The 25743-nt window shown below is 36.0% G+C and overlaps 1 protein-coding gene across 8 annotated transcripts; it reads left to right on the forward strand.

Moving 5' to 3' along the window:
- Positions 1 to 166: 166 nt before the first annotated feature.
- Positions 167 to 25375, forward strand: LOC114143359 (protein mono-ADP-ribosyltransferase PARP6). Of its 8 annotated transcripts, none has more exons than XM_028015294.1 (23): positions 168 to 476; positions 3409 to 3571; positions 4021 to 4098; positions 7138 to 7247; positions 7460 to 7520; positions 7710 to 7800; positions 7982 to 8048; positions 8722 to 8871; positions 13022 to 13172; positions 13413 to 13544; positions 15140 to 15235; positions 15451 to 15543; positions 15732 to 15857; positions 16052 to 16114; positions 16256 to 16323; positions 16539 to 16587; positions 16702 to 16814; positions 18240 to 18312; positions 20220 to 20289; positions 20969 to 21048; positions 21266 to 21329; positions 21794 to 21878; positions 22282 to 25375. In XM_028015294.1, the coding sequence occupies exons 2-23, from the start codon at positions 3569 to 3571 to the stop codon at positions 22382 to 22384; spliced, it is 1926 nt and encodes a 641-aa protein (XP_027871095.1). In that variant the 5' UTR covers positions 168 to 476; positions 3409 to 3568; the 3' UTR covers positions 22385 to 25375. The 8 variants fall into 8 exon arrangements, with proteins under 8 accessions (XP_027871099.1, XP_027871095.1, XP_027871097.1 ...); XM_028015296.1 differs by having other exon boundaries at positions 13491 to 13544; positions 16049 to 16114; XM_028015297.1 differs by having other exon boundaries at positions 7153 to 7247; positions 13491 to 13544; positions 16049 to 16114.
- The last annotated feature ends 368 nt before the right edge of the window (positions 25376 to 25743 follow it).

A 25743-nucleotide genomic window follows, 5' to 3' on the forward strand; every position in this document is an offset into this window, starting at 1 on the left:
ACTGGCTTATGCAACTTCACACATTACTCACACACCACACAAATACAACATCAGAAGCACATACAGATCCAAACATTTTTTCTCTTCAATTTCTCAGCAGCAGTGCAGTCAGCTGCAAGTCACATGACTGGCTTGCCTCGTCTCACTGAGCATGCCCAGACCCCCGTTAGTGTTGTTAGGCAAAATATAAGAGAGCAGTAGGAGAGATCTGCAATAGATAAACACTTGCACACGCACCAGCTGGCGCGCTTGCAGACACGCACAACACGCATTTAGGAGCACAGTCCAGAGCTGTGATTGCTGCGTTCTTGTATTTTTTTAAATGGTTCTCTTGTCATCTGTCATTTCAGTGGAAAACAGCCACTGACAGAGGGAGAGATAGAGAGAGAGACACACAGAGAGAAGCAGGTGCGCCCTTAAAGAGGAAAGAAGCATCTGAGGCAAGGACAGCATCCCAGTCTCCATTCTCTGTGGAGGTAAGTGTGGATGGATGTGAGGGGAGTCCGAAGCGTAGGGGGAGGGGAGCAACCCGCCTGAGCGCATCTGTGTTTGGGCTAAACTGCTATCTAAAGAGAAGGAGGAATAGTGGAACGATCGAGGTGAATATATGTGTGTGTATCTTTTTGTACGTGCGCACTGGCAGAGGGTGGGTGGGCTCATTTTTTTCTGTGACTCTATTGGTATGTGAGACGACAGAGGCCAAGGAAATGGCAGGGAGTGCGGGGGTGAGTGGGATCGAGAAGTAAATGCGAGGAGCGGGCTTGAGGACGCAGAAAACGGATAGGAGCTGAGACTGGAGATGAGCAGGGTTCTGCAGGGTTAGAAAGAAAAGATCAGATTAGTGCGATCTATCAAAGCAAGAGCATTTAAGCTCTTTTTTGGTCAGTGAAATATTAAGGAACAGAAAAAGGCACCTTCTTGACTGTCATTAAGCTAAATATGTATAGCTTGGCTGTTTTTCTGTGATATGTTAACACCATCATCTGCAGTGCAAATCTGTGTTGCTGTACAGCCTTTGTTATACCGATTTATTGTGCCTTACATTTAATGAACTGAAATGTGTGTTGTGATGCTCCGTGGTTGATCTAAAAGGATATGGGGCCCTGGAATAGAGCTAGTTTTGGTGCTATTCCCACAGAAATATCTAAATTGCAGTAGATTGATAAATAGGTAGACATCAACTTCAAGCCTTATGGGGCTTGTCTACATGAATATAGAGTATTTCTGAAATTAAATATTATTTCATAGTTTCTACACAGTTCCTTTATATATAAACAAGCATCCTTTAGGCTTGCAGCATGTGCTTTATACCTTTGTCATTTTATACCCTTGGTTGTTTGGTATCCATCTTATTTGGGTACAAGGTGGAACAGTCTGCCTCAGGTGATTTTGTTTAAATCATGCATCAGAGCATAGCTGACAAAGAGGCATTTCTCACCTGCTTTTGCGACCAACATTTTAAAGTCATTTTCTATGTTCTAATGATAATCTACTGCAGTGGTCCCCAATCCCTGGGCCTGGACCGGTACCGGTCCGTGGACCAATTGGTATATATATATATATATATATATATATACTGTATATAACTTGAGCATTTTTATGACTACTGTTACCCCTATATTTCATTAAAATAGTTCACTACAACAAAAATATACTGATATGGCAAGGTTTAAATAAATTGACACAAAATAGTTTGATATTTTATGGTATTATTATGATAAAAATGAAAGTGATAATAAAATGATTTACTGAGATTTTCAGGTAACCGTGACTGGATGGTCCTGCAGTTATAGCTCAGAAAGCAAAAATCCAGCTCTTGGGAAACTTATCCATTTGTAATATGCTTCTTAAGGACTCCAGTCACATTTTGTAGTGTGATTTGTATCACTAAAATTTTAACTTAAACTGCATCTAGTCATGTTTTCAAATTTATTGATATTTATTTATGCACATTTATTGATTCAACGGTGGAAAAAAATAGAACAATCCCAGCTGTATCTGTTGTAGGGATTTGTAAACATTAATTAGAATTTATCATGACAACGGTAAATAGAAATCTTATCATGATAAGAAATGTATCATGCTAAATGATACGATAAATGCCCAACCCTAGTAGGAAGCAACAATATTGCAATGTGTAGGTAAACAAATTGGCCAGGAGCTGGTAGAAGTTTGTGGTTTTTTTATATTCTTGGGGCTAAGAATTGGTTGGAGATGACAACGTCCATTTTTTTAATAGTTCAAGCAGCGAACTGCACAAAAATCCACCTATCCAAAAAATGTATTCTTGTTTTTTGGCACCTCATAAAATATGTTGTTTGCAAAACATCCATTCATTAAAGTACGGTACATAATTATTTGAGGAACTGCAACTTCAGTTTCCTGGGCTAATGCCCTGCCTGGGTGATGCTTATTATTTGAACCATTAAAGCTAATTATTGTTTACATGTGTTATATGAATGAAATATTAACCTCCCATTTGTATATTGGCTTATGGACTTAAAACTTTATCACAATATTTAATGGTATTTATTGCAATTTAAAAAATATTTACAATTGATGTAGCTTTAATCCATCACTGTCATGGCCCCACAAAAGCAAGTGCTCTTCTAAAAATAAAACCTCACCTTTTGTTGAATAGTTCAATTTTGTATTACTCCCTGATAAACAGTAACAGTCAATTGTATTTAGTCATATTTTGAAGTGTAAATGCAGAATTTATTGATAAACTTATTGAAGAATATAATTCAAAATCAAGAAAAATTACAACCCTAGTTTTGTTTTTTTGTAGTTTCCACATAACATAAATTAGAATCTGTTGTTATTAACAGATGACAAATAATTGTTCAGTTAATAACATTTTATTAACCAATGCACATATTTGCCCAACCTCAATAGACAATGTGCTTTTGACATTGTGCATATCATTGATTTTGTTTACAAAAATATTGTAGACATTTTAATATTTTACCAGTATTCATTGATAGATATTCATGCCAAAAAGCCGTAGAAACAATGGGTTCTTTTTATGCCATGGTTTTTGTGGTTACATCAGTGCTGTCTTTCTTCTGCACTCCTAAGGAAAAAAATACAGTAACCTCTTGTTCTTTGGTATTAATAGACTAGAATCCTGAAAAAATATCTAAACAAAGAAGTGAAGACATCTAGGGTACTGAACGTACAGCACAAATCTCCCACACACTTTCTCTCAACAGTGATTAATGCCACTCTGAAAGGAGGCAGAGATGGTTGTTGCTAGGATACATAGCAAGGTGAAGTGCAGGCGATTTAAACAAAAAAAGGAGGAGGGCACCGTTGACTAAGAATGGCATCACTAGCAGTAGCCTGTGTTGCATGTTTTCTTCCTCTGCTGATTTTCTTTCTTTTATTTTTTTCAATTTTTCCAAGGCTGTGGAATTCAGAGGAGTGTAAAAAGGAACGGACGGTCACACAAAGCTCTTCATTTTTTTTTGTGCTCTTGCTCCTTTCACCTGGAGGTAGGCTGAAATGGTTGGCACTAATCAGAGGCCTATCCCTGTTTGAGAGAGCTCTATGAACAGCCGATCCAATGGTAAGACAGCTGGGATCCTATTGGTGTGTGTAATCAGTGAGTTTGATGAAACTGTGTCACATAATTGTTGCTTTATTTAAGATTTAGATAATTGTGAAGGACATTTAATAATGTTACAGGGTCGCATGTAGAATGACTGATATTTTTTTGGCATTCAGATTATTTTAGCTTTATTTAAAAATAAATGTCCTGGTCTGTTGAGCTGAAACTGTCATGCTTTGACATGTCTTTTTTCACATTTTAAAAGTCACCCTTGTCATTCTCAGTTAGGTATTCTTATGAGGGAAGATGTCAGAGGATGCTCTGTGTCTCCTTTTTGAGATGCTATATAAAACCTTGTTTGAAGCCCTTGAACGGGAGGCTAAATAGGGAGATGAAAGGGTGCAACAGAGAGGCTGTATTTTCTTTCCTCTACTATAATGGTGTTTTCACAATGCGTGGGCCCACAGGACATCAAAGGCCAGTGTTGGACCGACGAGGAGTCAGATGGGGAGAACGAATCTGAACAGTTCCTTTATGGAATCCAGGTAGAGAAGGCATTATTACTTCACTGTCAAAGCAGTTTTGCTAACATGTTACGCATTTTGTTTTTTCATTAAATTTCTGTCATTGCTATGTACTTAATGTATTTTTTAAATGACATTGAAGTAAAAATTTAAATTACCTCAAAATCTGACTATCCTTCGTGCCACCTTGAGCCAGTTACCTATATGTTTGAAATAATGTTGATCAGTCTTTTACCAGGCTTTCTGTTGGCCTTTCAAAGTTGTTCTTTGAAATTTGGATTCATTATCGATTTTCATTCAGTCTTTGTCCCTGATTATGTAAAAAAAAAAAAAGTAGTGTTTTTTAGTCCTGGGCCAGTATGAGATTCTCACAATTTAAAAACCTTGAGCAAAAGTATAATACTTTCTCTGTACTTGCACAAAAAAACAAAGTAAAAATGCATAACATGGCCTGACAGCTTTAATTAAGAACACAAAAATGACTCTTACTGCTGCTTACATAAAATAAATTATTGATTTGAACAGCTTCATGTTGTATATGGTTGCATACTAGTATTACTATAATTGGTATGGATATCACAGGTTCTAATATTATCTATTATATTAATTGTTATTGTATTTGATACATAGCCTAAGAAGAGATACAGAATAAACACACACCAACTCTAGTTGTTTTAAGTGCTTATTATGCAGAATTTTGCAAACAATAAACTTTAAAACAAGATATTAGCACTTTATCTCTATCTATCGCACTATGTATAAAAAGCAGTCTATATCCTAAAGAAAGCAGAGAAAAATCTTCATAAAACCAAAAGAAAGACAATAATAGTGTTTATTTAGAAAATAAGTGTGTTTTCCACCTCATATAAACTAAGAAATGTCAATGTTATATGTTGGCAGAAAAAATTTTATTATTTTAATTTAAAACCACTGCAGCTCAGTAAAGTAGAATATCATCATAAAAAAATTTTATTTCAGCAATTCTGTTCAAAGGTGAAATTCATATGCTTTCTAAATCAATTCACACAGTAATATATATCAAATGTATTTTCTGTTATTTTTGATGATTATGGATTAAAGCTAACAAAAACAGTAAACTCAGTTTCCAGAAAATCTTAATTTTACATAAGGAGAAAAAAAAAACATTTCAATGCACGTATATTAATATTATGGCCATGTTATGCCCTACACAATCAAGAGGAAGGCTGCTGAATTGTCATTGACACCTTCCACCAGGTGGGCAAGCCACCAATATTTATTCCTAAAGCCGTTAGTTATTCAAACAAGTATTTTCCATCGAAGCATATGTCAAATTTAGTGGAAGGAAAAATCTGGTGGAAAAGGCTGTATAAGCAACAGGGATAACAACAGAGATTGATGAGGTATGGACTACATATGGAGTCCGGACTTCAGGAGCCACAAGCTCATTACTGTTTTAAACCACTCTTGAACTAAAGAAAAGAGTTCGAAAGTTATATATTCAGATGAGCGTAAATTTAGCATGTTATTTGGAAATAAAGGCTCCATATTTTTATTAGTTAGCAACAATTGCATTCATTGTTTAACAAGCACACAGAACTCCTTTTTGTGACTGTTATTTTAGAAGTGTTAGTTGGGGTAAGCTGCCTCTTTAAATATTTACATATGGTAAATATTTCCATCATAAAGTTCCACTGAGCAGGGAGAAAATTTTAAATAGCTTCCAACATGCTGCTTGATATCTAAAACTTTATATTCTGTTTAATAATAAATTAATGCAAAATCTATTATTTGCAGCATATTTTAGTCACTGGCAAATCAATCTCCAAGACCATCAGGAGATTAATCATCTTTATCTCATAAAGTTGATAGCTCTTCTTCCACCTAAGATCTTAATCTGAGTTATCCCTTTTTTACTGTTATCTTCCAAGTCTTTTGATTGAAATGTAAATCCAGTAAAGCTCATTTCAGCGAAGTCAAAGTACATGAAAGCAGTGCAGCTATGATAAGGATGGAACTGTACTGCACACTGAGCTCAGAAGATAAAAGTTTGACACTAGAGACCAGACACAAGCATGACAGACTTTTTATACCATAAAATGATCAAGAACCAAATCTTCCAGTGGTAACCAGAAATAATAAAAATGACTTATCTAAATACTTTGAAAGAAGTCCAAAAATCAGTATTGAGAAACTTCCTCTAGTAATTGAAATTCAAAAACGTATTTAAAGTAATGCATGCAGTCAGTGTTTAGTAATTTAAGTTTGTAATGTGTGTTATAATATTCAGTTTTACATTAAATAAGCAGTCTGGATCTTGTTGGGTGTTTGAATCTACATTGTTTTTTCAAAGCTATTTTTATCCCTTCAACTTTTCATCATTTTGTTCAATTATAATCATTATCAGAAATAAAAATAACATAATAACCAATGTACTTTCCATATATACTTTTAGGATTTTATGTGATAGAGCAATTTAAATTAATACATCAACACATTATTTTCTACTTTTTGTATGGTGTGCACTTGCATTCAGTCCTCAGATTTGACATTTGTGGAACAATCTTTTTAATGTAATTACAGCTACATAGTTTTTCTACCAGCTTCGCACATTTAGGACCTGACTTGATTTTTAATTTTTGTAAAGTAGATCAAACTCAGTCAGGTTGAATGTAGAATAAGTGAACAGCAATTCCCAAGTCCTATAACACCTTTTCTCGCCTGAGGCATATTCTACATGGGCCTCAGATAAATGTCCTTTGATCCAAACTATTCTGTATACTTAGGGTGGTTAACCTGCTAAACAATTAACACCCACATCAACCTTATGTCTTTAGCAGCCTCTAAAAAGATTTCTTCCAGGATTGTACATCATGTAGCTCCATCCATGTACATGTTTTGTGGATGATGGGAACCCAAGTGCAAACAGAACATTGGCAAAGGCATGAGGCATGTTGCAGTTCAACAAAATGTGAAAAAGCTGAAGGGGTAGGAATAGTGCTGGTACTGTAGGATGTTTGGGTGTGTGTGAAAATAGTCGGTAACCATTGAGAATTCATTCATTGCTATAACTGTGACCAGTGCTGCTTGTTGCAGGGGAGCTGTGCTGCTGACCTGTACCGCCACCCTCAACTAGATGCAGATATTGAAGCTGTGAAAGACATCTACACCGACAGTGCCATCTCTGTCAGGTACAGGACAAAATCATGACCTAAAATCTTTAAAGGTGTCACGCTAGCTGTAATGAAATAAAAATTCCCTCTTGATTTTTAACCTAAATAAGAAAGGAGAGCATAACCTTAATTCATCTCTCACTGACTGTAATCAGTAGAAATGGTCAGAATCTAATGATTCACATTAGTTTTGACAGATTTACTGTATCTGTTGCTGCATCTCTGCGCAGGGAGTACGGAACCATTGATGATGTGGACATCGATCTTCATATTAACATCAGCTTCTTAGATGTGAGTCAGCACTCTTCTCACTGCAAACACCTCTTCCGACTTTTCCCATTACTATTCTAACGTTGACATTTTGCAAAGTAACACATCATTTATAATGCATCTGGTGCTCATAAGATATTTATGCATTGAGAAATGGCCCTAATTAGGCTGCTAACGGTGTGTATTTGTGTGTGTGTGTGCCTGATTCAGGAGGAGGTTGCAACAGCCTGGAAAGTTATAAGAACAGAGCCCATTATTCTGAGACTGCGCTTTTCGCTTTCTCAGTACCTTGATGGACCCGGTGAGTAAAGATGCAATGTGTGTGTGTGTTGGTTTTCTAGAAGGGACATTAGGTATTTATGCCCCTCACTGAGTGTGGGAAGTGAGTACAACATGTGTCACACACGTGGGAGACTGGAAAAAAAAACTTGAGTGTCTTTCTGTCGACTCTGTAATGATGTTAGTCATCTTTATTTATTCAGAGCCGTCAGTAGATGTGTTTCAGCCTTCGAATAAAGAAGGCTTCAGTCTGGGCCTGCAACTCAAAAAGTAAGTGAGGCGATCATTTATAATGTATCTGTGAAAGTATTTATGTCCCTTGAAGTTTTTCACATTTTGTCACATTACAACCAAAAACTGCAATGAATGTAATATATATTTTATCTCATAGTTTTAAAAAAGTGGAGAATAATTATGAAGTGGAAAGAAGGAAAGATGTATGGGCAACAGTATTAACAACTGAAAAGTGTGATATGAACTTGTATTCATTTTTTAGAACCAATTTTCACCTCAATAATGAATGCAAGTCTTTTGGGTGATGTCTCTAGATTTGAACATCTATACTAAAAGTTTTGCGCATCTTTCTTTGTAAGTAGCTCAAGCTCACCTGAGTGAGCTTGAGCTACTCAGATGCAGAGCTTAAGCCTTTCTGTGCCCTAGGCAAGATTATGGTTTCACTCCTAAATTAGTTAAAATTATTATTAAATCACGACCTATGTGGTATATCCCGTAGACTTTATGATGGTGTTTGTTCACTAATGCTTTTTAACAAACAAATGCCTACATGTAAGATTATGGTTGTAACATGACAAAATGCAAAAAGGTTAAAGCTTATGAATGATTAAGAATGTCATTTTTTAAACTGATTTTCCTTTACAGCTTACATTAGATGTATGATTCAGCACAGCCCAGATTCACTCTAGTGATGTTTTTAATGTGGCAGGATCCTGAGCACATTCACCTCACAGCAGTGGAAGCATCTCAGCAATGAGTTCCTCAAGGCCCAACAGGAAAAGAGGCATAGCTGGTTCAAAGCTGGAGGGACCATCAAGAAATTCCGTGCTGGGCTCAGCATTTTCTCCCCAATTCCCAAGTAGGTAGAGCTATTTTTCATCTGACAAAGCAATGAACAACTGAGCTATTGAACAAATGTTCTCTTTTTTTTATTCTTATCTGATAATGTAAAATTTCTCTAAAGTTTTATAATTCGGTCACCACAAATATGCAGTATAACGTCTATAAAATAATAATATTTTTTACATATTTGTTAAAACTGTCACTGTGTCGTGACAGATAATCTGTGAAAAGATTGAGCTCCTCTCTCCCTGAGCTACTATTGCTGTCTGAAAACATGCATCACTCCCACTCAAAAACAGCCAGTCTAACGACTAACTGTAGCAAATATGACAAGAGGGAGAAGAAAAAGTCAACACGGCATCTTGAACCCCGACTTAAATTCAAAAGCTGACAAAAGTTCCTGAGGGAAGGAAGCACTCCTCTCACTACCTCTCTAGGTTTGACAGGTATGAGTGCACAGGGATTGAATACTGACCCACTTGATGGTGGCCAACTCCACTAACTAGACTGCCCTGACATTCTAATGACTGGATAGCAGTCTCATGTCAAGGGGCTACTTGGATAAGGTACTGAGAGCAATGGCAGACATTAACACTGGTCCTTGTATCTAACAGTTAGTAACTAGAGTTACTGTCTAAACCGATTTCAGTTGGCTGTCTTGTGCCTACTTTTAGTGTAGACTGAGAGACAAGAGCAGAAAAATGCCTCCAGAAACCCACCAAGAACATAGTTGAGTTATTTTATAGGAAAAGTCAAGTACCTTCAAACCTGCAAACTTTCTGCTCTAAATCTAAACCCTTCTAGTACACCTTAGAATATCATCACAAAGTGAATGTATTTCAGTGATTTAATTTAAAAATTGAATCCAGTCTATTGTATACAGTAGCTTCACTATACACAAAATAATTATATTGCACATACTTACTGTATTTCTGTACATTTTGACAATTGTGGCTTAAAGAAAATAAAAATTTTAATTTTAGTTTCTCAGAAAATTTGTCATTAACATAAGTTATTATTGACACTACATAAGATAAATACAAAGGATTTTCTTAAACATAGAAATGTTATATGCTGCAAAGGAATTTAGCCTGGGGAGGCAATGGCTTATTTTGGGGGGATACAGTAAAATGGCTTTTTTAAATATATATATATGAATAAACCCATATGTATATTTATCATGCAACATTTCAAATGCAATACCTATGTTGTTAATTAATACAAAATAAATAATTATAACATTAGCAGTGACATGTACAAAAAGCTGAGCAATTATGCTCAGAATAGCATAAACATTAGCTTGTATAGCTTAAATCTAAGAAATTAATCTAATCCACTCTCTGAAGTTTATTTCTTTATATGCTGAATCAGAAAATGATGTGTGAGAAAAAATCTTTCTGGAACAGAAACAGTACACTGCATTTGCTAGTTACAATACAGACATTAATAGTTTGGAGTGTGAGTGAGTGATTCAGTAATATCAGTAAAAAGCCTGTCCTGATACCTCTGTGGTTTCTCCCTGTAGAAGATATCTTTTCCTCAGCTAGTTATAATCTCTCCTTATCTGCGAAGATCCTGCATCATCGTCCATGGTGCTGGCCTCTGATCTAATGTCTCCTCCCTGACTTTTCTATTATGACAATAAAGATTTATTTTAAACATGTGAAAAACAATAGTGAGTACGTCTGCACAGAAATGAAAGAGGATTGGGATTATTCCTAGAAAAATAACCAGCAAGGGATATAACATAGGCAGAGATGGGTACAGTAGCAAGTAAAAAGTAAAAGTAGCACTACTTCAACATAGTTTTGCTCAAGTAAAAGTAGAAAGTGTCCATCCAAAAAATTACTCATAAGACAAAAAAAATTTGATAAAAAGGCTTCTCAAATACTGAGTAACTGATCATAAAATACAATTTAATATTTTAAAATGAAGTGTTCAGACAGACTAAATAAAAGTCAATATAATGGACCTTACCAAGCTCCGCCCACAACCAACCCACGTGACCGCAAGTCTCACAACGCGTTGTTTCTATGTAAACATGACTGGATTAGTGCATCATTTCTACCGGATTTTCACAATATATCAGCTACTACAATGGACAGAGGAACTAACAAGTTCATGTCATCATCTGGGAGGAGGTTACTGGTTTCTCAGTCACAAGCTGGTTGCAAACCTGAGGCCAGCAGGTGTCAGTCAGTTATGGTAGATCTGAAATTTGGTTTGATGACGTCAATATGAGAAGCTACAGACTGATAGGAGGAACCAAAGAGCTCTGTAAAGGTAAAGGCAAATCTTCTGAAGTTGGGATATAATTAATGTAATTTCACATAATTACTAGCTGTACTTGGTGCTAGAGCGGCTAACACGAGTAACAGTTTAGTCCAAAGCCTTTTCTGCTCAAATAAAATCGTTAGTGTATGTCAGATACAGACACATTGCATATTGATCTGTTTAGCTAACGTAAGACTGTGTAGCAGACAGGCGTCAAGGTGTAGTAGTTGTATCAGTACTGCTGTACTTAGCTAACGGGAAGCTAAGTGTGTTTGTGAGACGGCCACGCACGTGACCACGTAGAATGGGCATCAGCCAATGAAAAGCGGCCCCTCTGGTAAGGTCCATACATTTTACTTAGTGTATTGAATTACTCAAATAAATACATTTTTAATAGTATTCTAGTTTATTAAATATCACTGTTCTTTTTCAATTGAAGTTACTTGTGGTGGATAGATATGCTAGACTATCCAGAAATTTTACTCAAGTCAGAGTAGCAAAGTTCAAAATATTACAACAGTCAAAGTAGAAGGTATAGTGCAGTAAAACTACTCCTAGCACATTGCTTTCCAAAGAGTTACTTAAGTAACTCGTTACTACCCATCTGAACTTTAAAGTTTAACATGATATATTTTTCATGGACAAACTAGTCATAATTTAGCTAACATGATCTGCAACAATCAGCATTAGGCTACTCTACTTAACCCAGTTTGTCTGGGAAAAGAATTGCACAAGGTTCTCTGCCTTTTACTGATTTGCTGTGTGTGCAGCTCTGCCCAGTAGCATTTCTACTGTCGCTGATCCACAGGTGAAAAAACTGGCGCTAGCATATTAAAATATGTTAACGACGGACTAAACAATTGTAACGGCTGAAAGAATGCGGGAGACACGGGGCGTAGATATTGGAGGCGCGGGAGGTCCTACTTTATCAAATCGAGATAGGAATAAAAACTTAGCCAATCCGAAGTAAAGCAATAAATAAATGAAGAAGAAATAGACAACTTCCAGTCCAGGTCAGGAACGGCAGACTTTGTGGGTGGGTACTGCCTCCCAATGCCCGTTCATGCCGCAGAGTCTGAGCTAGTATCTGCTAGTTGGGCAAAATTCAGTCATTTGGACGCTTTTCTTCGTACAGAGGTGTGAAGCGAGATTTGAATCGAACAGAATAGCAAAGGCAATGTCCAGGTTAAGTGCCTACACAATCATGAAGCAGACGCTTCACAGTTGGCCAGCAGACAGTCATTGATAGACACCACTAAGGGTAAGGAGAAAAAGGCTTAACTGCAGCAGTTCCAAAAACAGTGAATTGGTGCAGCGCACCAGTGAATGGATTCCCCATGTAAATCTTTTGACCTGCCCCATTGGCTGCACTAGATTTATTTTATTTTTGAAGAGACAAAAGAAGGAACTTTCATGAGTTACAATATTTGTTTGTTTGTGATTTGCAACACACCTAAAACTCGTCCCTCTGTCTCTGGTTTTGCTGTGCCATTCCAGGATTAGTGGCCCCCATTGGCCACTATTTTCAAAATATTTTGGAAGCACCCCTCGGTCAAAGTTCTTTGCAAAAGACTGTAAACCTTGCATTTTATTAATAGAAATCAAATATTTGTCACATTTAGTCTAATTTTCTGAGAAACTGAATTTTCGATTAGTTTTAAGACGTAGCCATCACACTTGAACGAAGTAGACACTTGAACTATCACTCCATTTGTAGTTATTCTATATAATATAAATTTAACTTATTGAATTGAATTAATAAGTAACATAACTCTGATATTGTAACATAATGAGATGCACCTGTATGTGTGAGAGACACACATAGCATTTAGACTAAACCATTAGTCATTAGCAGGATGGTTTAGTCTAAATAATCTTTTTGATCTTTTCAGGTCTCCAAGTTTCCCTCTGATCCAAGACACAGTTCTAAAAGGGAAGCTGAGTGTCCCTGAGCTGAGAGTGACCCGCCTGATGAACCGCTCTATCTCCTGTACAATGAAGAACCCTAAAGGGGAACTCTTTAGCTATCCACCAAACAGCCAGGTTAGGGTCATTTTGGTCCTTTCACCTCCCAGACTTCTGTTATTGTGAAATTTACTTTTCAGTTAATTTAAGTTTTACTGTGTGGTGTTATTGCTCCATTTATTCTTTTCAGTTTAAACTACACCCTTGTCTTTGTCCACCTGTCACCTGCATTGTTTCACCTGAGCCTTCCCTCACTCTTACCAAAACATAGCTGGTGTGCCCTTTCCCATAATGCTTTGTCTTCACTTCACCCATCAGACTGTAGCTGTCCCGGCGGCCAGGGCCCCAGCGCAGATTACCACGAGGCAGCTGATTGAATTGTTTTTTTCATCCCAGGCGGGCGGCCACTGCAAGAACATCCCTACTTTGGAGTACGGCTTCTTAGTGCAGGTTAGATCCTAAGAAAATATATCCTCACAGTCAAAAACATTTGTACTCCCTGTTTCAGTTGTTATGTATTGTTTAGGACACAAGCCTGTGGAGCTTGGTTAGTTTCTAACCCAACATGAGTTTTCAGCTAAATAATGCAGACAGTATAATTCAATTTGATTTTATCTGATAGACCAATATGTGGTAATAAATAATTGTCAAATAGAAAGAAAGAAGGTCGATTGTTTTCTTTTTTTATCTTAAAACTGTGGCATATGTATTGGCTCCCCCTTAGTTAGTACCTTGTACAACCACCTTTTGTTGCAATTGCAAAGTCTTTTAGTGTTTTGTCTCTACAAGCTTTGCACAACAGAAGACTGAATTTTTCACTTTGCAAAACAGCTTAAGCTCATTAAGACTGAATGAGGAGTGTCTGTGAAAAGAAATTTTCAAACCTTGCTGTTACTATTAATAATGAGTTAGATTATTAGTAGGTCTTACTTTTGATTGACCAATTTGAAAAATGATTTGAAAACATTCGGTTGTAGCTCTGGCTGTATGTTTATGGTTGTGCTGCTGAAAGGTGAAACAGAGCAACAGTTTCAGCTTTAAAACCTCTATGAGATTTTATTCCAGTATTGTCCTGCCTCTAACTCCATCTATATTCCAATCAACTCCAACTGATGAATACCAACCAGTAAAATGATGCAGCTTTCCTTGCAGGAAAAGTTGCGTCGCGATGTTGCCAACATAAGTGGAGTTCACTTTTTGAGAACTTTGAAATAATCGAGCTGTTTTTGCACAGTGAACTTGAAGTGGTTGGATCTCATCCTGACATCATTTAGCAGTGCTTTATTCAAGATTGAGTTATGCTGTTATTCAAGGACAAACTCTGAATATTTTATGCAAAAAGGAGCTGCAACATTTTCCCTGAAAATGAGGTTGACGTGTCTAAAAATGGTTCATGTAGCTTTTAAACATAAGTATGTTAACTGTAGTCTCATAACCTAACCACCAAAACTAATTAATTAAATGAAAGTATTTTGCACACTATTTAAATGTTTGTGAGAAGGAGAAACAATACAGACTATCTGAAAATTCTGCAGCTCACTCTGACACACTTCTTACGATTCTCTCAAATGGGGCAGATTTATCTAAAATAGCACAGATGATTTTGGTTTAAATGTTGAAGATTTTGTTTACAAACATACTGCAACAGTATTATGTATTTGATTTGTTTTAGCTGCCATATAACCATAATTTGAAATTTTCTTCATCAGAAATGTGCATGAGTTAATGTTTCTTTCCCTTTGACGTTTTCGATTGTGCATTGACATTTTAAAGGACAAAGAAGAAATCTTTCACAACAAATCTGGTTGGCAGTGATTGTATAAGTGGGTTAAAAGCAATGCACTGTATGTAGAGGACCACAAATCTGCTGTCTCACTTTGGTCTGTTTCTAAAACCCTATTGCAGATTAAACCACATAAAGTTGCAGTGACAAATTGCCCTTCCGAATTGATTCCTTCTGTCTGCACAGCCTTTATTCATGTAAACATCAATGCTGCAGGTGGGAGTTATAATTGGCAACTGCATTATGCTTTTTCTTGTAACAGATAATGAAGTACTCAGAGCAGAGGATCCCCACTCTTAATGAGTACTGCGTGGTTTGTGACGAACAGCATGTCTTTCAGAATGGGTCCATGCTGAAGGTATCAAGAAAAGAGACACACTCCTGTATTAATATTTGATTTAGTTTCTTATTTTCTACATATTTTAAATACACAATGCATAAACAAAATCTACCTATGTATATTATTCTACACTATGTATATTATTTTCCTAGTAACTGAGAGAAGAGCATATTAATCATGTTTTATTCTAACGGTTTTATGTGTTTTTTATTGATTTTACTGTGTCTATGCAGCCTGCTGTGTGTACCAGAGAGTTGTGTGTGTTCTCCTTCTACACTCTGGGTGTGATGTCTGGAGCTGCAGAAGAAGTGGCAACAGGAGCAGAGGTAACAACAAACATATATATGCAGTGTTTTGGGGGTCAAAATCCTGACAGTCATATAGAGAAAAAAAAAGTCACAAAAAACTTATCCAGACAATTATGAGATTTTTCCCTAATTAGTTGTACTTTTATTGTTATGTATACTGAGAGATATCAAACTAATTGGTATTAACCTTTTCTAACCCATACCAGGTTGTGGACCTGCTTGTGGCTATGTGTAGAGCTGCACTTGAGTCCCCACGCAAGAGCATTATCTTTGAGCCCTACCCATCGGTTGTGGATCCAAATGATCCCAAAACTCTTGCATTCAACCCAAAGGTTTGCATTCCCACTCCTTAATGCATTATTCCAAGTAATTTGAGAATTGATTTAAGAAATGTGCAGTCTGTTTTATTTGATAAACTACTGTCACAAGATTTTGTTTTATATTTATTTTCTTGTATAAAGTTTTTTTTTCATAATAATTCTTTCCTTCTCCTCTGCATTTGTTTGCTTTCACCTGGACACAGAAGAAGAATTATGAAAGACTGCAGAAAGCACTGGACAGTGTCATGTCCATTCGTGAAATGACCCAGGTACTATAAGGATGCAGGAAGGACAAATCTCTATCAAGAGGAGAAAGTCCTTTTGTCTGTATAATAATTAGCATTTTCCAAGTACTTATTTGATTTTTGGCAGATGGACGTAAACAGCAGATGCTTCTCTGTTGTTTTCAGGGTTCATATCTGGAGATCAAGAAACAGATGGACAAACTGGACCCTTTGGCCCACCCTCTGTTGCAATGGTGAGAATGCATTCCAAAAATGTGTTTACACTTATTCTTTAAAAAGCATTTTATACTGGAAATATCCCACATATCCACACACATACTACTACACCACTGCAATTAATAAAAATACAAATTGTAAAATGAAAAATATGCTTTGTTATTATTATTATTATTATTTTATTATTATTATTATTATTATTATTATTATTATTAATTCTGTTTCTTTGTAGGATCATCTCCAGTAATAGGTCTCATATTGTCAAGCTGCCTCTCAGCAGGGTATGAATTCAAGATATTATTCCTTTTGTCTCCAGAAACAAAGACAAGCTTTCATTATGCTTTTTTAAACATACTCTTTCTCTCTCTCTCTGGTTTCTGATTGCATTTTTACAGCAACTGAAATTCATGCACACGTCCCACCAGTTCCTGTTGCTCAGCAGCCCCCCAGCCAAGGAGGCTCGCTTTCGCACCGCCAAGAAGCTGTATGGCAGCACCTTTGCCTTTCAGTGAGTTAACCCTAGCTGATGGAAATTCCTGTTACTGTCTATAAAAATTGTTTACAAAGCGCTGGGAAAACCTATGCCTTATTTTTTTAAAATTTGTAAAGTAACTTTTTTTTTTTTTTTACATTAAAACCTACCTTTGGCATCAAAATATTTGAGAAAATATAGCAAGATAATTTCCCCAGCAACCACTATAATTTATTATTAGAGCATGACACCCTATTTATAATGGATATGCCTGAGTATAATTTTAATGAAGCCACTACAAACAAAAGGACAAAGCAGTGACTGCTCTCTTGGACTGAGAGGACACCTTTCTACGCCAGCACATGGAGCCAATGATATTTATGTGAGCGAGACAAAGATTTGTCCTGTAGCAGATGGGGCTCTGCTGAATATTTTAGATACACTCGACCCATCTGGGCAGTGCCAAACTAAAGCACACACAGTGCTGACACTCTCCCTTTTGCTGCTGGTTAATGCTTTAGATTTATTAATTCCAAATAAACATGTCTGATATTTAATTGAAGCTGAGTGTCATCACTCTATTTTTACCTCAACAGAAATTATGCAAAACAGAAATGTCTTCGCTTTTAAAATTTAGAAGACATGCCAAATAAAGGTAAATGATAAGTTTAATTACTTCAGGAAAAATACGTTTTCTCAAGTCCAGCAGCCATGTAGCAATCTCTCTTTTCAAGAGAGATTAAATACCTATACTGGGAAATCCAGTCAGTAGTCATACATATTTTAAAATCTAATTTATAAATAATAAATGACAGCTGAAGATTATCCTGCATTTTTAAACGGTCCTGCATAATTCGTATAAATTGCACTACAGTTGAGACTTAGATCAAATCAAACACTAAACATGAAAAAACACTTCACACTTCTTTATAGTTTATCTTCAGTGCCTGGTCAAAAAGGAAATTATCAACACATTAAAAAAAATACAGGCAAAAAGAATACATTTAGAACAAAAACATTACAATAGAAAAAATTATTTTAGTTTAGCTTAACTTTGACTGAGTCCATCAAATTAAATTTTAGTTCAATTCAGTTGAACTCTGTTTAATTCAGATTATTTAAGTTACATTAACTTCTAGTAAATTCACAGCAAATGCCATCTTCAAGAGAAAGAGGTGCAATTAATACCCAATTATATTGTAATGTATAAACAATCCAGTCCTCTACAATCATATAATGATTTAAATTTAATTCAGTTCGGTTAATTCATTTCACATCAATTCAGTTCAGTTTAATTCAGATAATTTTAAATCTGTTTTTTTTTCATAGCAACAATTGACAACAAATTAACTCTTAAGATTGTTTACAGTAGACAAGGGTCAAATTCATGTCCAACTCTTATGTAATACACAGATCCAAGTTGTCATACTTTGCCTTTTCTTTTTTTTCTCTTTACTCCAGTGGATCCCATATAGAGAATTGGCACTCTGTTCTTAGAAATGGACTGGTCAACGCCTCTTACACCAAGCTGCAGGTAGGTTACTTCAGCTCGGATTTATGAAGCTTCTTCCCACAGACAGTAAACCTGCCTTTTACAATGTAGGCTTTCCATCAGGCTGATCCATATTTGCTATCAATAAATGTCTCCTCTTGTCAATTTTTCTTGAGAACAGGCCACAGTGGCAGATGTTTCTGGTCAATATCGGCTACTTTCAGCCGATACCATATTCCAGCTTGGAGCACGAGGAGTAGGCTGTGGTTTCAGCTGCCATGTCAGGAGGCCGCCTGTGTGCCCTGTGGGGGTCGGTCACACCCTAAATACAAAAGAAAACTTTAATAGTTGTGAGTAAAGTCTTTTTGGGACGAAGAGACGCTTCTTCTAAATTAGAACTTTCACAAAAATAATTGATTCAAACCTGAAGTAAACAGGACGGATACGATTTAAAAACCAAAATGACAGAAATTAGCCTAAATAAACTTTCTCTAAAAATATCAGAGTGCTAACCCAGCACAAGAGAGAGCACAGCATTGCCTCATTTTCAGAATACAGCCTATAGTGGCTGCTTAGAGACACTTGCATATCCTGAAAATAGATTAAACAGAATTCAATCAAAAATCTTGAGCTCATTGAATCATTCTTGTCAGCTGTGATTGCTCTGTCACGCTGATATGTCTCATTTATGCCTCCTTTGTTCTCCCGAGTTTTTGAACTCTCCATCTTGGATCTTGGCTCGGTGCTTTTTGCCTCCTCCTCTTTTTCTCAGCTGGAGCATCCGCACCCTTCCTTTGTCACCGTCTTTCACAGAACAAAGGAGACTGAGTCAGTCTCCACCTTCAGTTAACACACAAACCTCACGTTCTTCTGTTTATTCATTTTCTGTAAATGTGTCGGGGTGTGTGCGGGGGTGTTCTCCCTCGTAATTATGTCTGTTTTCTTCCACTTATACCAATAGCATTAGTATAGATTACATAAGTGCATGTCTGGCAAATGTATTTATAAAAATTTTAATTCAAAGTTAAACCTTTGTCAAAATTTAAACACAAACATCAACTGTGAATACATTACAGAGAAGCACAAAATAATATATTTGTGACATGGAAGATAGAGGATGCTGGGTTTTTAAAAAATCTTTTTTGACAACTAAACATATTAACCATGTTGCATCTGTAATCAGCCTCTACCTCTTTTATATTCTGTGTAATCTTCTCTCTGAGCTGTGGATGCAGAGATTCACAGCTCAGCTTATAGACTGCCTTCAGGATAACTTCCTGTTGTAGTCAGATGAGACCAAAATTAAATTTAACTTTGTGGTCTGCATGCATGTTGGTAAACAAAGCAAAAAGGACATGTCCAAAACCTGGTGGTGGCAGCATCATGCTGTGGGGATGAATGTGTAATCATCACTTTGTTTTAGATTTTCATTTGTAAACAAAATGTAAGTGCAATTCCAAACCATGTGTTCTTTTTTCCCCCCTGCTGAGACAGGGATAGATCTGCACAATTGTGGAATATTTTGTGTTGGTCTATCACATAACATCCAAATGAACATTGAAACATTGAAGTTTATGGTTGTAAAGTGACACAATTAAAATGTTTAGAGGATCTGCACACTATATGTGTCACTGTAAATCTTCATTTTTTTTTATCCGAATGTTACCTGAATACCTAAATGTTATTCATTAGAATTTCATTAACAAAATTCAACCACAACACATTCCTTCTCCTTTTTGTTATCCACTTTCAACCATTTGGATTCTCTTGTGTGAACGTTTTTTGAAGAAAAGCTGTGTGAAACGTTTCACACAATTTTCTTTTGGTGAAAAAAATCAGTTTTTTTCACCAAAGCTGATTAGGAAGAAATTGGGCTGTATTTGCGTGCCTTATTTGTAAATGTAAAGCTCAGTTACCCATCCCTCCTTCCTGCTCTTTTCAATCCCAAGCTGCACGGCGCAGCATATGGAAAGGGCATCTATCTGAGCCCCATCTCCAGTATATCTTTTGGATACTCAGGTAGGACTATGTTATTTTCGCCATTAAGACCTGCTATCCCCGCCTCTAATCAGTGTCTTCCTGATGTGGCTTGATCATCACGATGGAGCACGCCATTTTTTTTGTCTTACAGCTGTCAATATGTTGTGCTGCTGTTTTGTAGTGTCATGTCTGTTCATTTGTAAAAGCTGAGCCTTGTGTACAACCTGCCTTTCCATACTTTATGTTGTGGTTGTTTTGGTTTTGGGTTTGCAACATCAATATTTGTTTTTTTCCCCCCTTTTCTCTTCTATTGTGCTGTAATTTTGTAGTGTTTGTAGAGAGAATATGTCAGAAGGTTGCGAATTTCCTGCTTGTTGACCAAGAGTCCAAGCAAATGATCAGAACTTATGTTAAAGTCCAGTGCATTCTGTAAAACTTGTAAAGAGTTTCCCAATATTTAAAAAAAACTACAGTTTCCAATTGTTTTGTAGGCATATTTTTTTATTTATGCATGCAAACATTCTATACACACTCATAAAAACACTGAAATTGAATTAGTCAGTGAACATGTTATGTATTCCTATTCAGGCAAACCAAAACCTTCAAAATAAAGTAATTTTCTTGAAAATGACAAAAAATAAAGTTTACACAACCTGAGTGACTCAAAGTAGCATTTTCTAAGACAGTTTTATTGGCCTTGCTGTGCTGTCTTGTGTAGGAATGGGGAAAGGACAACATCGCATGCCCACCAAAGATGAGCTGGTACAGCGTTACAACCGTATGAACACCATACCGCAGGTGAGGGGCACGTTGCACTCTTATTTGTGTTAAAATGATGAATTTTAAATTAAACATTTTCTTTAATTATGTGTTTTGCCACTGTATTGTGGCAGTTTTTGTTTTTTTGTCTTATCTCAATACAGACTTTCATTGCCTACAAAAAAAATTTGTCCTTTGAACACATCAGTTAGATCTTAATCTAAACTGCAACCCATGACTCTATCTTTCACTGTAGAGCCGCCCAATACAATCAAGGTTTCTGCAAAGCCGAAACTTGAACTGCATTGCTCTTTGTGAAGGTAATACCTGTGCTAAAGGTGAAGTACATGTTTGTGTTTGATAAGTATACTTTTGAAAATCTCTTTGTTGATAAATACATATTTAATGCAGAAGATGTGATATTAATTTAAAACCTGCACTCTGTTTGGACCATGCACAATATGTTCTGCAAAATGTAATTTACTAATAAAAATAAATATTTTATTATTTATTTATTCACCAAATAAGTGCACATAGCACAAACACTACAGACTAACAAACTGAGATACTGATCTAAAAAATAACAAATTATATAGAAATAGAAATAACTAGTTGTTTTTATTAGGTTTGTAGAGTTATAATAATTATAAATGATAAGTTCTAAAGTATCTCACCTATTTTAATGTAGGTCAAATAAAAATGGTATCTGGATTTAAATGAGGAGTCATGCAAACATGACAAAAATATTGAATACAAACTGTTTTTTTGTGTTTCTCTTCCCCAGTGATCACATCTAAAGATCTCCAGAAACACGGCAACATATGGGTGTGTCCCGTCTCCGACCATGTCTGTACCCGCTTCTTTTTTGTGTGAGTAATCCCGTCACTGTGACAAAAAGCACCATTGCCCTTTGATGGAAAATAGGTAAAATGAGTTGTCTTTTTTCCAACAACCACCATTTTTAGGTTTTGACATAAAGGAAAATATAATTTATTTATTCATCAAAACACTTATATCTACATTTAAAACATTAGTTCTTTTTTTTATGTTTTTAGCCAAACTTAGTAGGAGCCATTGCACAAGATCCAAATAGCCACTTCCGGCTCCGTAGCCGCAGGATGCAGACCCCTGGTCTATCACTTAAAATGTTCTGTATGTTACAATAAAGTTTGTTTATGCAATGTAGTCAGAAGCTGCTAAGATTAGCAAATACTCCAGTGTGAATACCTTTACAACCCGATGTTTATAATTGGTTTTTCTGAATAATTGTAGGTATGAGGATGGCCAAGTAGGAGATGCCAACATCAACACTCAGGAGCCTAAGGTGCAAAAGGAGATCATGCGTGTGATTGGGACCCAAATCTACTCAAGCTAATGGAGGGTCCGCAGCCTGTCTCAGCAGGGGGGAAGCAGACAAGACAGACAATTGAAGCAAACGTTTTGAGTGAGCTGTCCTTAGGCCAGATACTGAGGGATGAAAAGCTCCTGAGCACATCATTACCGACATGGTTTAACTCTAGTGTTCTTGTTTTGTCTTCTTTCTCTTGTGTTTCACCTTCTCCACATTGTTACGACTTACATGTTCACCTGACCCTCAGTTAGGTTGCACCTGGTTTAAATCAGCTTTCCCCCGGTTTTTACTGCTGTCTACACAAATGCACACATTTTTCTGGGACTGCCGAGGCTATATTCTTGTTGCTGTGTGTTTACTTTAACTGATTCAGTTTTTTATTCTTCTTTGTGGATATGTAGTAAAACAAATATTCATTCCAAATGATTATTGACCTTTTAATGGCAAATATTGGAGAGAATTATGCACATATTGTTTTTTTTATGTGTTTTGGAAAGTTATTATCTGTCATTATTTTCTGCAGTATTTTCTGACTGAAGACATGAACTGAGGCCGTGATTAGCAGAGGGACATACACCACTTGTCCACTGATACTTCTAGGCTGCCAAAAGTAATTTTTGAAATTCAAACTTAATATCAATATATGTACTTTGTTTTGCATAAAAATATCTACCGTAGCTAATCTGTTCATGATAATTGTTGTTTTAGAAACAGAAAACCGGAAATTTCTATTGACCATGAACATTTCCATTTTTGGCCTTTTGAGATTTTAGTTTGTTTTTATTCACTATTTTAACAAATACAACACATACAAGATGAAAAATTATGCAGGTTTTCAGATTGCAATAATACATTTGAATTAAACAAAATAAGATCAAATCATCTTAACACTAAACAGAGTACATAAAAGTAAATATTATTTAGTGATGAATTAACCTACTGAAAATTGAGTTTTTAAGCTGCCAATTAACAATTAAACCCATTTACTTATAAAGTAGAAAATAGGCTGAAAAATGGGACCCATATGTGTCTTAGATATGTTACCCAAAACAGACCGATTTCCATTTCAGACCCAGCTTAGAAAGAAATGTGGGTTTTGTTTAATTAACCTAATCGGGTTACAGGAAGCACATTGTGAACCATAAAAACTCCTTAACCTGAAAAATAAATGATAAAAAAAGACCTTTGCCCCACCCTAAACATTTCAAGAAATGATGGCATGGAATGTAGGATTTGTTGTATTTATCAGCTTCAACTTTGTTTTCTTATTTATTTGGTATTCAGTCATTTAGTGGGTACAGAAGACAAAGAGAGAATTACGATGGATGAAACATCAGAATACAACTGTAGCTACAGTGATGCAAATTTGTACAGTTAAAACCAGATATTTACACAGTATTCTGGAAAAAATAAGACACAATCATACCTGCTTTTTTCACTGTTTGAAATTGAACAAAGAGAGAGCGACAATATTTTATGACTTTCTTCAACTTAGAAGTTTACATAACTTCACTCACTGTTTGACAGAATAATATTTTAAACCATATGACTTGGGTCATACATTACAGGTTTCCTTCTAGAAGCTTCTCACAGCAGTTTGACACAATTTTGACCAGTTCTTTATAACTAGTTTGCCAGTATACTTTGGTCATTCTCCATTTGCAAAACCCATTTGTGCTCAAACATTAACTTCTTGGCTTATGTCCTGAAATATTGCTTCAATATTTCAAGTTTCCTAAAAATGTTTACCTTTAACTCTGTCTCTTTTGATTTCCTTCTAGAGTTCTGTCTTTTTCCTTAATCAGTTATCTTTCAGGCCATGTTGATACAGGACCAGTTACTGTAGGAATACTTACCCTTTCTTACTATCTTGGCTGATTTCTTTAGATTTGGACATCACGCAAGAATTTATCTCAGATGTTGGAAATAATCAGTTGCTTACAAAATAATGACATAATTGTCAGGGCTTTCTCAAACTGTTTAAATACATAGTAGTCGCAGTCCAAAGTTCTGAATTTGAGGAGAGGAAGAAAAAAAATATCTGGAGTATTATTCCACTAAAAATAGGGAGCAGCTTCTTCAAACCAGCACCAATGGATGGTTGGATTCTCTCTTTCATTTTGGGTGCATTTGGCAAATTAAAAAATAAAACTCCTGGTGTAAAACATTTAAACATTAGTCTGATTTAATATCAAGGTCATGTGTTTTTTTAATGTATTAAAATATATAAGTATCTGGTTTCAACTGTACGTTGGAGTGCTGGGACTATCATGTGACTCAGTAGGGAAAAAAGTATTTAATTTGTGATCATATTGCTGTGATAGCCTTTTAACCTTTTGTGCATCATCGTTTTTTATGAGTCATCTCTACATAAAATGAATAATTTGCCGTGCTCATTTTCAAACAACCATCTGTGTGTATGAGCAACACTTTCCACCGGAATTCTACAATTGGAAAATGTGGACTTTCCCAAAGCCAAAAAATCTTTCTGGCAGCATTCAGTCCAGGTGAGCTCTGTATTTTCTTGATATTATACTACGCATTACACATATTCAGCATTTGCCTAAAATGGGGACAGTGACTGTCATCAGACCTGCAGTAGACAGGAAGTAGAATACAAAAGGTGAGAATCAAACAAGCTGAAATATAAAACATGTTGGCTATGGTATGTCTCCACAAAAATGAACTTTCAAATGTTATCGGAACTGGAATTCTAACCACTAAGTGGACTTAAAGACTCTGGAAAGAAAGCAAATTGTATATGTGTATATATGGATGATGGTCATGATGGACATGTGACGTTGACCCAGTGCAGTGCCAGACTCTGCGAACAGCTGATAACTGTTTCTGCCAAGATGTGGGAGCGATGAGTCTCTTTAGGGAGCTTATTGTCTCACCGTCTGTCTCTGCTTTGTGATGTCTCAGAGATTATGACGACAGCAATGATGGTGATTATGGAGCTGGTGAAAGGCAGCTGTGCTGGAGAAAAAAAATAAAACTTGATTTTGCACAGTTTTTACAAACAGCCTTATTTGCTTTGATGTCTGTTGAAAATGTGTGACAATCAACCATAGACATTGTCTATTGTTGATGAGGTTTTCTGCTGGTGTTTCAACCAGAAGGGGGCAGTATTACTCCACGGCCTTTCAAGCAGACTGACAGCTCAGTTTGCAGATGAAAGAAGATAAAATCAAACCTTTTTTTTTTTTGCCTTTTCACAATTCTCACATGTATAATTTTTTGTAATCAGGCATATTTGATGGTGATGTAAAGGAATTATTTATGATCTGCTCTCTTATTCACAAAGCCATCATGTCGGCTGTCTTTATCATGACTAGGTTTCTTATCTGTGAGTGCTGAATAAAACATAAACTGACACAAGA

The sequence above is a fragment of the Xiphophorus couchianus genome, chromosome 4, assembly GCF_001444195.1.
Source record: "Xiphophorus couchianus chromosome 4, X_couchianus-1.0, whole genome shotgun sequence".
NCBI classification, from domain to species: domain Eukaryota; kingdom Metazoa; phylum Chordata; class Actinopteri; order Cyprinodontiformes; family Poeciliidae; genus Xiphophorus; species Xiphophorus couchianus.